The following is a 14,741-nucleotide window of genomic DNA, read 5'->3' on the forward strand; positions in this document are numbered from 1 at the left end:
CAGGCCTTACAGAAAAGAAGGAATAGATCACACCAGGCTAATGCCTAAAAGTATCCTTGAAAAAGACCAGACTAAAAAACATTCTGCCTTACTCCTATAAGTGATGTTTAAAAAATCAACAAAACAAAAACAAACCCACTATTTTCTAACCAAGGACAGAAATTTTAAAAATACATTTTTATTTGACAGTTTGACGTGTATTTAACAGTTTGATGTGAAAGGCTTTAATTTACTTGCATCACCTTATACAAGCAAATGATAAAGCAAAAATTTTATATTTTTTCTTTTAAAATATGTTCATTTAGCTGATCTTGAAGACATTAAGTGCTTTGAAATTCCCTCCAAAATCTAGCATTTTGCTTAAAAGTAGCAGATCAGATTATTTTAAAAACTAAGTTTTAAAAAACTACTCAAATGTAACAACTAGAAAAAGTAAGTTGCTTAAGCAAAAAAAAAATTTAAATAACAATAAATTATAAGCCAAATTATGCACAAAATGTTTACCATAATGGTATTTTTCATCATTGATTTGCCTTATTAAAAATCCTATTTTAAAAGTTTAATGATTTTACCTACTATTTACAAAAAATACTTCTATTAACTTAGACGTGAATATTATATTCTTTCTTATCCTAACTCATCTTCTTAGTTCTGGCTTTTCAAGACTGTTTATATCTTGGGGAGGGAGGGGGGGAAACAATTAGAAGGGGAGAAGGATAACTATCAATAGCTCACTTCTCAGATTTGATTCAAAATAATTCCATCAAAGTCATTTGTAAAATGTTAAACCAGATCCAAATAAGTACAGATCTCAACAGAGTAAGAGAAATCTCTCCAGATTGATATTAAATACTTCCGCAAAGTATCAATGGTAATTAATTAGGAGAAGAAACATTACACAAATAAGGCAAAAAAACCATCTAGGAAAAAAGAAAACCTTCAAGAATGTTTATCACCATCTAATTTATAATCTTCCCATCTATCAAAAATAATTTAGACCTCAAAGTAACCTGAAAGCTATCTAATTTTAAAAATTTAATATTATGGACTTTTACACTTCAAACAAATTAACTTTTAAAAAGAACTTTAATTCTCATTAGTCAAAGAATTTAAAGAAACAGTTCATTAGTCAATGAACTATTTATTATAGTAAATACAATTACCTTCAGATTTTTCACTAATCCAAAAAGGAATTCTCAACAATTTCTGAAATTAGTGAGACTTTATTACTGCAATAACTTTTGCATCCATAAAATATTTCAAAATAATATTTTTAAAAACAGCTGAAGGAGATGGGTGGGGACTATTATCAAACATAAAAAAAGCAAAGATGAGAAAATGAAAATAAAAATATTTAAGAACAAGAAGATGGTGCATGGAACAGATATCCAAAATGGAAGCTAGAACTATGTAAACCATACAAACACTTATTTTTATTTAAACTTTTTGAGTCACTTTTAACAAGCACCTTTTTAGTTTATAGATTAAAAAAATAATAACTTGGGCATGAAATCCTGAGTTACATATAAGTAACAGGTCCAATTTCAGAAAACCCTTATTCCTCCTTTTGCTCTACTCAACTGAGGTTCTTCCAGTAATTCTTCATGGATCAAATATATTTTCATAGCTAAAAGGTACTACAGATAATATGTACTCCCATTTTTTTTTTCATGTGAAAGGTGAGGATTTATAAGCCCAGAGATAAAGCTGTGATTTATCTAATATCACAAGTAGGGGAAGCCAGAATCCTAGGTTCTGATTTAGTGTTTTTCACATCATGCTGTCTGCCCCAAAATTATGCACTTAGATAACTCTATATACAGAAGTCTAAGACACGATCACTGAAGCAGCATAGTGTGATTTGGAAGACAAGGCTAGCCCACATGAAATTAAGTGGAAAATGATAATAGAGTGTAGACAGTATTTAAAAAAGAAGCTTATAAATTCTGTAAGAGCTAAGATTAAGTGAAGGGGGTAATATGAGTATGGAAAAACAAAAAACCATGGCTATTTGTGGAAGGTTTCTTTTTAAAAATTATGTGAAATATCGTTTATAAAATAGGCTCTGCCCTTGTAGGAAGCTTGAGAAAACTGATCATTGCCTATTCAGCTGAAACTTACAAGACTGATTTAAGCTCTGAATCTCAGTTAAGACCTTAACCTTTTTTCCCACTCCTCTAACAGAATACATTTTATAAGGATGTTAAGGGGGGAATGGAGGTGAGGTAGGGAGAATGACAGATTCTACACAGCAGAGAAAGAATGAAGTCAGTCAGTGGGAATTAGGAATTTTTTTCTAAGAAATTAAAATCATTTTATGAACAGAGTACTGATAGAACTACCCTAGGATGGCCCTAAGAATCAAAAAATTAAAGAGATTCGAATTAGAATAAACTCGAAGAAGCAAGTTCAAGAGAGAATATTCACTTTTAAGGATGTTATTTAAAGTAACTTAAAAGCAGAGAAGTAGTTTTCAAAAGTAAATAAAAAAAGTAAAGCTGGCAGATACTATGAGACTGTGCTGTAGTAACTGTCAACTCTTAGGTTCTGTCTGTCACTATTCAGAAGACTTAAAGAGAATAGTAAGTTCCAAAGGATATCTACTGTGCTTCACATTCACTTTTTCTTCTCCAAAGAAAATAGTTTTAAAAATAATCAGGAACTTTATTTCCTCTTCCGCTGAAGAGGGGTACCTTTGCTTAATACTTCACAGTAACATCACCAGAGGTGATTTCAAACTGTATCCTCAAACTCTTAGCCAGGAAAAACAAAAAAGCCAAAATACCTAGAAGTTAAGTTTTGTCATTTTTAAATAGACACAAAAAAAGTACAAAATATGTACATCACAGAAAAGAAAGACTAATCCTAGGTATTAAGCTACTAATAAAACATGAAATTAGTCTTATCTATACTTGATTATTAAAATAGTACTTTATTCTTGCCAAATGGAAATGAGAACTTTATAAATGCTAGTTAAACTGTTTAAGTAGAACTACACAAATAGCTAGCTGTCTTTAAACCTTTCCAGAGTGCATTCATGCAAATCATAAAAAATTAAAAGAATATCTAGAGTAAACAATGGAGGAAAAATCAGCAAAAACATTAGCAAAGAAGTCACTGAATAATTAAGAATTTTCTTTAAAAAAAAAAAAAAAGAGAATGACAGGGGTTTCCAACAGGAGCAAAAACATAATCCAAAAAAACGCTATAAAAAATTTCATTCTTACAAACACAGGAAAGCTACTAGCTTGCTCTATTTTTTTTTTTTCTTTAATGAATAACTACAGGAAATAAGACAAAACTTAAAAGTACCTTCATCTTAAAAAAAGCACATTTGGAACTTAATCCATGAACACGACTATCAAAAACAAAAGGCAACTAACAGTCAAGGCAAATATTTTATTATATTGAGTTCTCAATAGCAAAAAAAAAAAAAAAAAAAAGGGATTAAGTTTCAAGTCCTTTGTTAAAGCAAATTAAAAACAGCTGCCAAATGTAATCTATGGAGAAGAGTAAAAGAAAGCAGAAAAGAAAAAAAAACACTAAAGGAGAGCATTTTACTAATGCAAATTACAGTACAATTAACCATGTTAATAACTTAAATATTTAAGAGCAATAACAACAACAGAAAAACAAATAAGGAAGAGGAAATATGAACAAAAGAGTTGCTCATTTAGAGACTTCCCAAGTTAATATCATGAAGTATACCTTTGAGGGAAATCCACGTTTTCGGCTATATTTCCTATTAGGCCTCAGTTCCCTGTCATTCTGAGGAGGTCTGTCAACTTTCCCTTTTGGACTTGTAGTAACGTCAATGTCTGAAACCTGTTCTTGTGAAGCTGAATTCCCTAGTTTGTCCTCAATGCACGGCCGAATTCTCAGACTAAAAGATGCCTCCTTTATTAAATAGTGTAGCATATTAATTTCTTAACACAAACTCCTGTTTAACATACAAGCCAGCCTTGTAAATAAATACAAAAAATATACCAAAGTCCATTTTTTAAAAAAAATCAATCCACCCTCCCCCGCAAGTGGAAATAAATTTAAGATTTTTAAATTTCTATACACTAGACTACTGCTTATTGTAATTAAGTATCTTATCCTAGGCAATTTCTAAGCTATATAACAACTGCTAAATCATATTTTAGGTTATTTTGCTATTATTTATCAACTTTCATATAATTGTTATGAAAAAATTCTCTTCATGAACACTATATATGCTAGTACATAAATTTTAATAAACAACTATATCATTTCCCACCCCTCCCCAACAAAATTCCTTTACCACACACCCCCAACCCTTCCATTTCTGCTGAAATTAAATGAGGAAGAAATTATTCCCAACACCACTATAAATAGAAAACCAATTTCCCCACAGTAGAATCCTTTTCTCCAGCAACTGTTTGGGACAAGCCCTCTTTGAGTATCTCCTGGTGAAAATAATGTAGAGAAGAAAAATTCAAATTTCCTCTTCAAATTAAGAAGGGCAGGGAAGAGAAAAGAGGCAGGTAAGAAACAATGCAGGTCATTACTAAAAGGAAACAAATCCTCAAATTCCTAATGCTGAATGGTATTTGGAAAATATCTTAGTAACAAAAGAAATATGCATCATTATCCTTCCATAAGAAAAGCTTTACTGCTAACAGGTTTTCAAGTATACAAGCTTACTATAGTGCACAGTTATAGGTGCATCTGTTAAAATAAAAATATTTAAAAGCAAACTTGTTTCAAAGCGACTACTTTCTATGAACTAAGTTTATTTTAAAATTTCTTCAAAATTCTGTAAATTCCTAATATTTCAAAAGACATATTTTTAAAATAAATTTTATTTTGCAATCAGAAATTATAGTGTTCTTCTCTGTGAATAAATCACAAAGAAAATGCTACCTTGTCCCATTTTCATCTCAATTTTTCAGTCACCTGATCTGTTAGTTCAAGGCTAGCCTGGGAAATGAAAAATCCTAAAAGCCTTAACATGAGTCCTCAATGGCAAATGAACTTTTCCAACAGACAATATGCTAAGTAATGATACTCTACTCTTACAGCTCTCATATCCACAATGAATCTGAATTTTCTCAGTGCTCCTGAAAATGAGTAAAGCTGTGCTTAATGAAACCAACTAGAAAAACCATATTTCTGTAAGCTGAAGATCAGAAATTACACTTTAAATCACTCATTAAAACAATTTTTAATGTTAATAAACTTTTAAACTTCCAAGTTTAAAAAGAATATCTCAGCATTAACAATTTGAGGGTTTCTTCCCTGAAATACAATTTGCATTAAGGAATGCCTATAAAAATATCATCTTGAAAAATGGGGGGAAAGTTTAAATCTTCATTCTAGCACTTTAATTACCAAAAAGCCGCTTACCGTGGTATCTGAAGCTTCAGACTGCACATCTATGTTTAGCGATGTGCTCTCAGCTACAGAACCAGATCCCACAGCTGAATCTATAGTCCGAACATCCTCCTCCTCATTTTCTCTAGCCTGAAATATTTTAGTGGTATAAATCATACAACTATTAAAAAGGGCAATAAAATGTTATCATGGATGGCACGATTTTCTGAAAATATATCAACTCCTCTGAGGTGGTATCAGAATGTCATCAGTACACGTACACTGATATACTACAAAAAATAGTACATTATTCAAAAGTTCTAAAACTTACAAGAATTTTTTGGAGAAATTTCATATACGACTTTTCTTGTTCTTTAAGGTGATCTATTAGATGAGTAAGACGCTCAACATTAGCGGATCTTTCATTTTTCTCTACAAGATCTTCCCTCATGGAACTAGCTTTAGTAATATAGTCACGAATCTGAACAAGCCTGCTTACAATCTGCAGGGGAAATATTTTTTAAAAAAAGGCATGATAGTAAACAATATGTAAAAGTGACCATAATTCATGCAACAGCAACAATTTTGCAGATTTTTAATTTCGGATATAACAAAATACTTCCAATTTTTGTGTAAATTCAAATATGCAAAAGATCTGAATCATATTAAGAATTTAATCAAAAGATAATTGATAATACTAACTTCTCCAATTACTGTTAATTTTAAAATTTCAAAATTAGTCTTAATCTATATTACCTGAAAAATTATATTTACAGAACTGCATACCAAGATATTTACATAGATACTTCTAATGTTTATATTTACTTATAAATCAATTTCAAGTAGTATAAATATTTTCAAAAGCAGTTTTCAAAATAATTTTACCACCATTTAAAAAAACTCTTACAACAATCTATTAATCACTTTGCTCCCAACCAATCCCTCTTCACTAAAAGTGAACAATATAGCACTTGTCAGATAAACAGAAGCCTTGATTTACCCATATGTGCCATTTCTACAATCATCTTGAATAAAAAAAAAATTTACATTATTTTGAATAAATCTGATGGAATAAGGAGTGTCAGGGAAGTACTTAAATTCTACCTAACTAAAATTCTTATGTGCATAACCTAATTTTTTTTTAATGTTAATGTTTACACTTTGAAGTTTGTGAAAGCAAAGAGCAAAAGAAACAAATTTTATCACCTGGCTGCTTTCCATTGCAGGCTCTCCTCTCCCATCTTCTTCAGAGACTTGACAGTTTTGCAAAAGGTCATTACTTAAAGCAGAAGCAAACAACTCTTTACATTGTGCTGATCCAATGACTTCTCTCTTTTGAGGACCTGCAGCAGCATCTTTGCTCTTGTTAGTATTAATCTGCATAGGCAAAAAGTTGAAGGACTTTCGGTTCTCACTAAGCTGACGTTTGTTGTTAGCAGCTGTTGCTCTACCTTGAGAATCACTGCCAATGCTTCTCTGTATACGAAAAAGAAACCAAATCCACAAACATTAATCGTTCAACAACTTTTTAAAAAATTCCAATGTTCTTAGATTCACCATCAGATATTGATTCAGGTGTGCATTAAAAGCTTGCAGTCAGATTTGAAACGGCTTCAGATCTATGAAGTTCTACTAAAATATCAAAATTTGATTAGCGCTTTCTACTAATTTTGTCAGACAATTCAACTGATGAATATGAGCAAGATTAGTCTAAACGAAGTACTAGGACTATGGACCATATTTTAACCCATAGTGCTAGTCTTACTTGTTCACAGAATTTTACATAGGCTTTGGTCCCGATGAATCAATGTTAATTAATATGAACATCAGCATATAAAGATGAGTCTTTGTGAAGTACTGTCTGAAAAAGTACTCAATTCAGTGCCTGGCACACAGTCAATATTCAATAATTAGTAAATAGATGACTAAATGATGTATGATCATCACCATCACCATACAAGACTTGACCTTTATGCATATTTGGAAAACTGTTTATCTCTGTGAAATCCAGATGTGATAATAAATTATGTTAAGAGTTTATTATCATTTCTACTTCCTCTTAGTTCTAAACTTTCTTTCAGTGATTATAAATACAAACCATAGTTTTATTCTGAATTTGAGGTTATCCAGCACGTTCTACACTGAGCCAATAAATATTCTACACTGGATCTTCCCTTTTCCTTAATAACAATCTTATTCAGTACTAATATGCAAAAATTAGATTCATAATGGAATCATTTAAATTATTAGTCACAGTATGGCAACAAAGCACAGAAAGACTGTCCTTAGCAAGTGTAGAAATATGACTTTGTTGACCTTCAAAGAACATAGCACCATCACCACTGATTAAAATTCTTTCCATATGCACAGAAACTAAGAAAAAGGAAATAAACAGCTCAATTTTTTAAGATAAATTATTTAAGCATTTCAAATATTTCCCATTGTCATAACTTGATTTTTAAAAATAATTCACAAACCTGATCTAAATCACTGAAGTTTATCCGTTGTTTAAGTTTCTCTAATTCTGCCTGCTCTGGAACAGACATCTGAGTCATATATCTACTATGTGGAAACGTATGTGGAGTCTTTGTCCTTCGCCTTCCAACTCCTGGTGATGACTCCGGAGAAATGTCATTAGTTACTCTCTTATCACTTTCTACACCAAACTTTTTCTTATTCTTTTCTGATGATCTGTTTGCCTTCTTCTGTTGGCCACCCCAATCCTTTAAAAAAGTAAAGGTAAGAGTTAACATAGCCTCTATCAAACCAGGAAAATATTTTGACATGCTGAAAAAACGTTCATCAATCTTAAAAATGATAAAACACTTTTCACATATAGTCTTAGAGACAATTATTTACTTCTACTAAGCTATTTCCCCCACATTATGTCTAGTCTAAATTTCATAGATTATCCTTTAAAAAATATATTACTTTCCTTTTCACAGATCATTAACAAATGTAAATCCCAAAACTCCAACCTTAGAGTCAGTCTAAATATTTTCAAAAGCATTTTTAAAAATGGCTCTTTACTCCTTGTAAATTAAATAATGAAGTAAATTATAGATACCTTTACTGGCCTCCTTTAAAACCAGTATGTATGATAAAACAACAGATCTGGAATCAACCTGGGTTCTAAAGTAATTTCTGTTTTCTGAAAAAAATGCTCCACTACATGACCCTAGGCAATTTGTTTAACTTCCCATAGTCTGTTTCATAATCTCTAAAATAGCATTGCATTTAAAACACGATTAAAAACGACATACATAAAATATCTAGCATAGTGCCTAGTATATAATAAACATCTTATTTTTTATAGGTAACAATATACTACATAAGATCTGATATGACAAAAATCTTTATGTTTTAACCAGAATACATTTTTTCTTACTTAGTTATAGCCATATAACCTAACTTATCCAACAAAAAAGTCTATAAATCCTACCATATCCAGATTAGCAGAATCTTTTTGTTTTTGATAGTAAAACCTCTGGGATAGTTTCCTCATTTATAACAAAACTCCTTTCTCTACAAACTGTTCCACCACCCCAATCCATGTGTGGGTGTTTCTGTCAACCATCTGTTCTATTACCCACCCGATCCTGGCCACAGATGACTGAAAAAGAGATGCATATCTAATCCAAATTGCGATAATCATATTTTAAAATTTCAAATTGTAAGTAAAAGATAACTAGTATGTATATAATTGCAGCCATAGCTGAACATTTTAGAATAAAAGGGCAGCTATAGTACACCATGTGGACCAGAGAAAAGAGAAAGCTGATCTGTGAAGAAAAAGTGTTAAGCAGAGACACTCAGAAGCAGAGTTAGGGTATTAAAAAGTAATTTTTGACAACTTTCTAGTTCCTTTTCCTAGTCCCTTCCAAAATCTAGCTTTATTTCTTTAAGTTGTTTTCCACAAAACATCTTTCTATCCTTACAAAAAAAATTTTTTGGCTTAAGCTAATTCAAGTTGATATTCATTACCTGCAAACAAAAATGTCTTCAACTAATACAGCAAATAGCCCAGCGTCATTTAATATTTTGGCCAGCAAAAAAAAAAGTGTTTACTTCACAAAGAGTTTTAGTGAAATGACTGGCTAAGTCCAAGGAAAGTTAAATTTTAATACTAACGGTCAATAACACACTATCAATAAGATAGCATACCATATTGTTGAGTCGGTCATCAACACTCTCATTGCTCCAGTTTGGTAAATCCTGATCATTCATGCCTTCTTCAAAAGGACCTCCTCCCGTGGCCATACTGGCTTTAACAATAACTTTCTGTAAAACAAGTGAAAACTAACCTTTTAAAAACATGTAGAAACAATTTTTAAATCATTCCATGAAGCTTAGCAATATAAAGGAACCTTGGAAAAGTTTATTTTATAAATTAAAAAGAGGTACTGGCAACCACTCAACACAAATTGATTTATCTGTTGTAGGCATATTATGACTAACATGAATTAAGCAGCTAGAGTGATGGAGAGGGGAAGGAAAAAAGTCTCAGATATCTACTATGTGTACTGGCCTGCAAGCTTTAAGGTTATTTAATTTATTCAACACAGTCCTAAAAGGTAATGAGGTAGGAAAAAGTTATTAATAGCTAAAGCCAAAGTACTCTCAGAAAAGAAACTAAATACCCTCCAAAGACCTGGGCATTAGTTTGTCAAAGATTCAGAGGGCAGAACTGCTCTGCATGAAACATGGAGAAAGGTTTGATTTTAGTAAATAAGGTAATGGTAAACAAGATGAGAAGGCAGGAAGAAAGCAGCAGGACTAGGTAAGTGAATGGCCAGTAAAAGGCAAAAAATACAATGGCTAAAAACACTTTAAAAATATTGGTGCCTACAGCCCTATTTTAAATTGAATTGCTGGGCATTTTGTGAAAATCAAGGGAGGGACTGAATTTCATACCTGGGTCAGAGAGATGAGACTCAGAAGCAGCAGTAGTAGAAGCAGAGTTTCAGAAGCAGAGATGATCGTGAGAAAATAAGATTTCTACATATCTCATGGAAGATGGGATTTCCACTGGATGTGGAACTGCGCAGGTTGGAGGACTGAGTGAAAGAGGAGATGGTGAGATAACTTTATCTATAATTCAAGGGGGAAGGGAAGGCCATTAGACATCAGGATTACAGTAGGTTTCTCATTTTACAAACAATAGTAACATTATTCAAAAAAGTTATATCATTTTGCCAAGGTCATTCAGCTAAAAATGCCAAAGAATACAAATCCCAGGTGCTTTGATTCTAAGATCCTAATTTATCCTATTCACTAGAACATAATATTAAAGGGATTGTCATCCATGAAAAAGTAGTATTTATCCCATGGCTAGGACATCTATTAGATTATATAAGAAGCTAAATTTTATCATCTCAAAATAAAAAGTAATGTGATAAAATTCAACACTTCAAATATGAAAAAAATCTTAAAAAGTACAAATTCATTGACACTCATAGTTTATATGTATCTTTATACCGTTTGTTTTTTTCAAGGAGCATATTACTTCGATAAATTTCTATAGTTGAAAGAAGTATGTTTTAAACCAATACCCAATAATTTTAAAATAAAACATGAAGAACATCTGTATTAAAATAAAGACCAAAACAAGAATGCCACTTATCAGTATTTAGCCTTTGAAAGCTTTAGTTTTAGTTTTGAAAGTTCTAAAAAACAGAAAAATATAAAACAAATATTTATAAAGAGAAAAGGTAGTTTTCTTAAAGATGCATTAAAAAACCTAAAGAACTTCAAAATGTCACCAATAGTCTTTAGAAAATTATTGGAGGAAAATAATGACACTTATAATAGTAACAAAAACTTAAAATATCTGGGAATAATAAATATAATTTTGCCCTATGTGAAGCACTATTAAACTCTATAAAACAATATAAGAGAAAATTTTAGTAAGTAAAAAAACAACTTTTCCTGGTGGGAAGACAAATATTATAAACATAGCATTTTTTCTAAATGTATTTGCTTAATGAAATTCCAAGAAGAATCCTTGTGATATTCTTCTTGAAATTTGAGAAAACAAGTCAAAATAAACATTTTAATATCTGAAAAATAAAACAAAAAGTAGCAATAGAGGTTGGGGAAGTATAAAATTAGTCCCAAGATATTCAACCACATTGAGTGCCTATATGGTTCAATTAGTATCAGCACCCCCACCTCCCAAAATCCTCAAATATACCCAATTAGAAAAAAGTAATGAGAAAAATCAATTATAGTACCACGTATATCTTGGTGTTTACTATATATATGCCGAGCACCGTGCTAAATATTTTATGTGCATTTTATCATTTAATCTTTACAACAACTCTGTAATGTAGGATTATTCAATCGATGGGACAATTTGCTAACAATTTTGAAAAAGATTTATTTAGAGGTTTAATAGCCTTTCTTTAACTAGGGTTCTTTTTCTGGAACACGGAAAAGTGATTTAAGTGACTATTTTCTCAACTCTTCCAAAAGTGGTATGTATCCAAGACCACTCCAGAAACAAGAGGAATTAAACAATGGATGCCTGAGAGCATTACAGTTTAATTCTCTCCAGTTGAAAAAGGCTGCCTTATAACATCAAGATAATTAGATTAAAAATAGATAAACAAGATTTAAAAAATCAGTCAGACAAATAAGAAAACAGAATGTACTTTAAAGAGATCTTACTAATTTGGAATACAAAGTAAGAAAAATTTCAACACATTTTATTCACATGAAAAGTGAATCCTAAGTATGCTGACAATAAACAGTAAATGACAAATTGAGGAAAAAAACTGAAAGATTTTTAGGTATATAGTTAATATCTTTACTATATGAAGAATTTGCCAAAAAAACACAAAACACAAACAAAACCACTAAAAAACAAAAAAGAAATCAGTATATCAGGCAATTTACAAATAAGTAAATATAAAATGATAAAAAAAATAATAAAGTCCAGCTGAAAATTAAAAGGGACTATTAAATTTGCTTAATTACATAAATTACCTAATCCTAATGGCAGCAAAGCAAAACCAAACTCTCAGTCACTATGGTGAGACTAAAGACTTGTTTAACCTTTCCGGAAGGCATTTTGGCAATGCTGTATCAAGAACTAAAGTTGAGTTTTGATCCAGTAATTCTTCTACCTCACCACAGTTCATCTAAGAAAACAATCTTCAATATGGTGGAGGACATGATAATGAAAGGAAATTATTATACCATAATTGTGATAAATTAAACTAAATATCAAATGACAGGCTCAATGCTATTAGGCAAGAGTATCCTTTAAAACATATAATTATGGAGTCTGAGCAATACTGCCTGTGTTTATAATATCATATACTATAAGAGAGGAAAAAATTAATATGCAAATTATATACAGATTTCAAGAAAATATACTAAAATGCTTGCATGAAAGCAACTTTTCGTTACACAGGTAAGACTGTGATGGTTTTTCCTCTTTGTCTTAATCAATTTTCAGCAATACTTTACATTGTTTTTTTATACTAAAAATATACTTAAGACCTTTACAAAATTGATACCCATAGAGAAGTTTGTCCAGTGAACTGAAATGGCCCACTTAAACTAAACATTTTGCAACTATTATTTTCTAGATATACTGATATGATTTGTAAGTATTAAAGACTAGGAGCTCAAAAAAATACATATAGAGAGGCAATATCATATTTAAAAGTACTAAAAGCAAATTGTCTAAATACAAATTAGAATGAAAAATGAATCCCAGATTTGTAGCTTGAACAATACAATGATACATTCAAAGTGATCTAAAATGGGGTTTTTGTTGTAAAGACAAGAAATGTTGAGTTTGAGATGCCTATGGTACACTCAATTAAATGTGTCTAGTAGACAAACATCAATCTCTCAGAAGTGAGACTGATTAGCTATAGACAGGCAGAGAAACATCTCTTCATTGAAACAAAAGTGTGGAATTGGATAAGGCTAGTTAGCTGATTTTGTGGTAGGGAGGGAGTTCAGGGAGTTTGTAAGTGATGTGAAGTAGAAAGAACTTTTCATTAAATGTAAGAAGGTGAGATGGTAGTGTCTGAAAGATTTGAGATGAGTAGGAAACAGAAGAATGACTGGGCAACACTAAGAATCCAGTTAAGAGCAGAGAACATTCACTGATATCACTAATCTTCAGTGCGAATTTTTTTCCCCAGCTATGCTCATCATCAGCCTTGGTATAAACACTCCATTGAATCCATCAAAGGTTGGGACTTTGGCAGGCAGGTTTAAAAGAGAGACAATGAGATAGACAAGCTGAAGCCATTGGAAAACAATTGGTGCAAGTGATGGATGTTGGTATGCGAAGCTTAATGGAGATAAAAGAAAAATTATATTTTAAACGAGCACTTCTAAGCATTCTGTAACCTACTGAACTATGTTGAAAATATTACTTATAAGTATCATTTAGCTATTTTTGCAGCTTTATTTGGTTCTCTTGCAAAGAAATGAAAGGTAAAAATACTAAGACAATTTATAAGCTACTTTCACAAACTGGACTTGAAGAAAATCCTGTTGCACAATTCACTATAGAGAAGTATACATATCTAAGTAGACTATCACGGCATTAACTACCACAAAATATCTATAACTAAAGTTTACTTTTAAAATAAGAATACAAAAAAAAATACAGAAAATTCAAAGAAATTAAATAATCAAAGAAAAAAGATTATTTTCCTAAAATCTTTAAAGTTCAGATATTATTTCTCAAATGGCACTAAATTATTCATAACCATCTCTGGAAATACCTTACTTGTCAACTGATCACAGTAAATCAAGGTTTTGGAAATATTCATCCAAATAAAATAAAGTATAAAGTAGTTTTTTTCTAAACATTTACTTCTAGTCACAAACAAAGCTGGCATTTTATACATCGGTAACGAATTTTTTAAAGGTTGCATTTTTGAGGGTATTTCTTGTACTAACCATAAAAAGGAAATACTGCATATACTGTTTTGAAAGTTTTAATACAGTGTATAACCAAGTGCTTTTAATGGAAACTGAGAAGAAAATGCATTATTTGATATTATATACACTCTCCACCTGTTCCCAAACATTCCTCCCATTCTTTGGCTTCAATAAAATTCCAAATCCCTCTGAAAGCACTATTTCCTCGGAAATCCTTTCTAAAAGATGTTACTCTTCTAGTCTTCCAGATTCATGGGGAAAGGATACCATTTGCAGACTCTTCTTAACTAATGCTTAACCTTCTTCTTTTGAACAAATTAGTCATCAAAAATGACTGAATGGTACCCTATCTCTCCAAGAGATTTTGCACTTTTTGTGATAACGACTGGTTCATGGTTTCACTCTCCACTTTATTCCTGCTTGCATGACCTGAATATCTGCAATTTTTCTAAAACTCGGCCTCAATTCCAACATCTTCATCATGTGTAGTT

The 14,741-nt window shown here is 31.2% G+C and overlaps 1 protein-coding gene across 37 annotated transcripts in view; it reads right to left on the reverse strand.

Annotated features, from left to right (window-relative positions):
* The window catches only part of PCM1 (pericentriolar material 1), a 77,591-nt gene that overhangs the window by 59,198 nt on the left and 3,652 nt on the right, over positions 1–14,741 (reverse strand). For 19 of the 37 annotated variants that reach the window (XM_023533654.1, XM_023533663.1, XM_023533652.1 and 16 more), the window contains exons 3-9: positions 10,252–10,394; positions 9,502–9,618; positions 7,815–8,060; positions 6,544–6,813; positions 5,669–5,839; positions 5,371–5,487; positions 3,709–3,897 (exon numbers count right to left, since the gene is read on the reverse strand). In XM_023533654.1, the coding sequence (XP_023389422.1) occupies positions 3,709–3,897; positions 5,371–5,487; positions 5,669–5,839; positions 6,544–6,813; positions 7,815–8,060; positions 9,502–9,597 (1,089 nt within the window). In that variant the 5' untranslated portion in view covers positions 9,598–9,618; positions 10,252–10,394. Of the gene's footprint in view, positions 1–3,708; positions 3,898–5,370; positions 5,488–5,668; positions 5,840–6,543; positions 6,814–7,814; positions 8,061–9,501; positions 9,619–10,251; positions 10,429–14,741 lie in introns of all 37 variants that reach the window. The other 18 variants (XM_023533666.1, XM_011365255.2, XM_023533672.1 and 15 more) reach the window with 5 other exon arrangements.

The sequence above is a fragment of the Pteropus vampyrus genome, unplaced genomic scaffold (assembly GCF_000151845.1).
Source record: "Pteropus vampyrus isolate Shadow unplaced genomic scaffold, Pvam_2.0 Scaffold108, whole genome shotgun sequence".
NCBI lineage: Eukaryota > Metazoa > Chordata > Mammalia > Chiroptera > Pteropodidae > Pteropus > Pteropus vampyrus.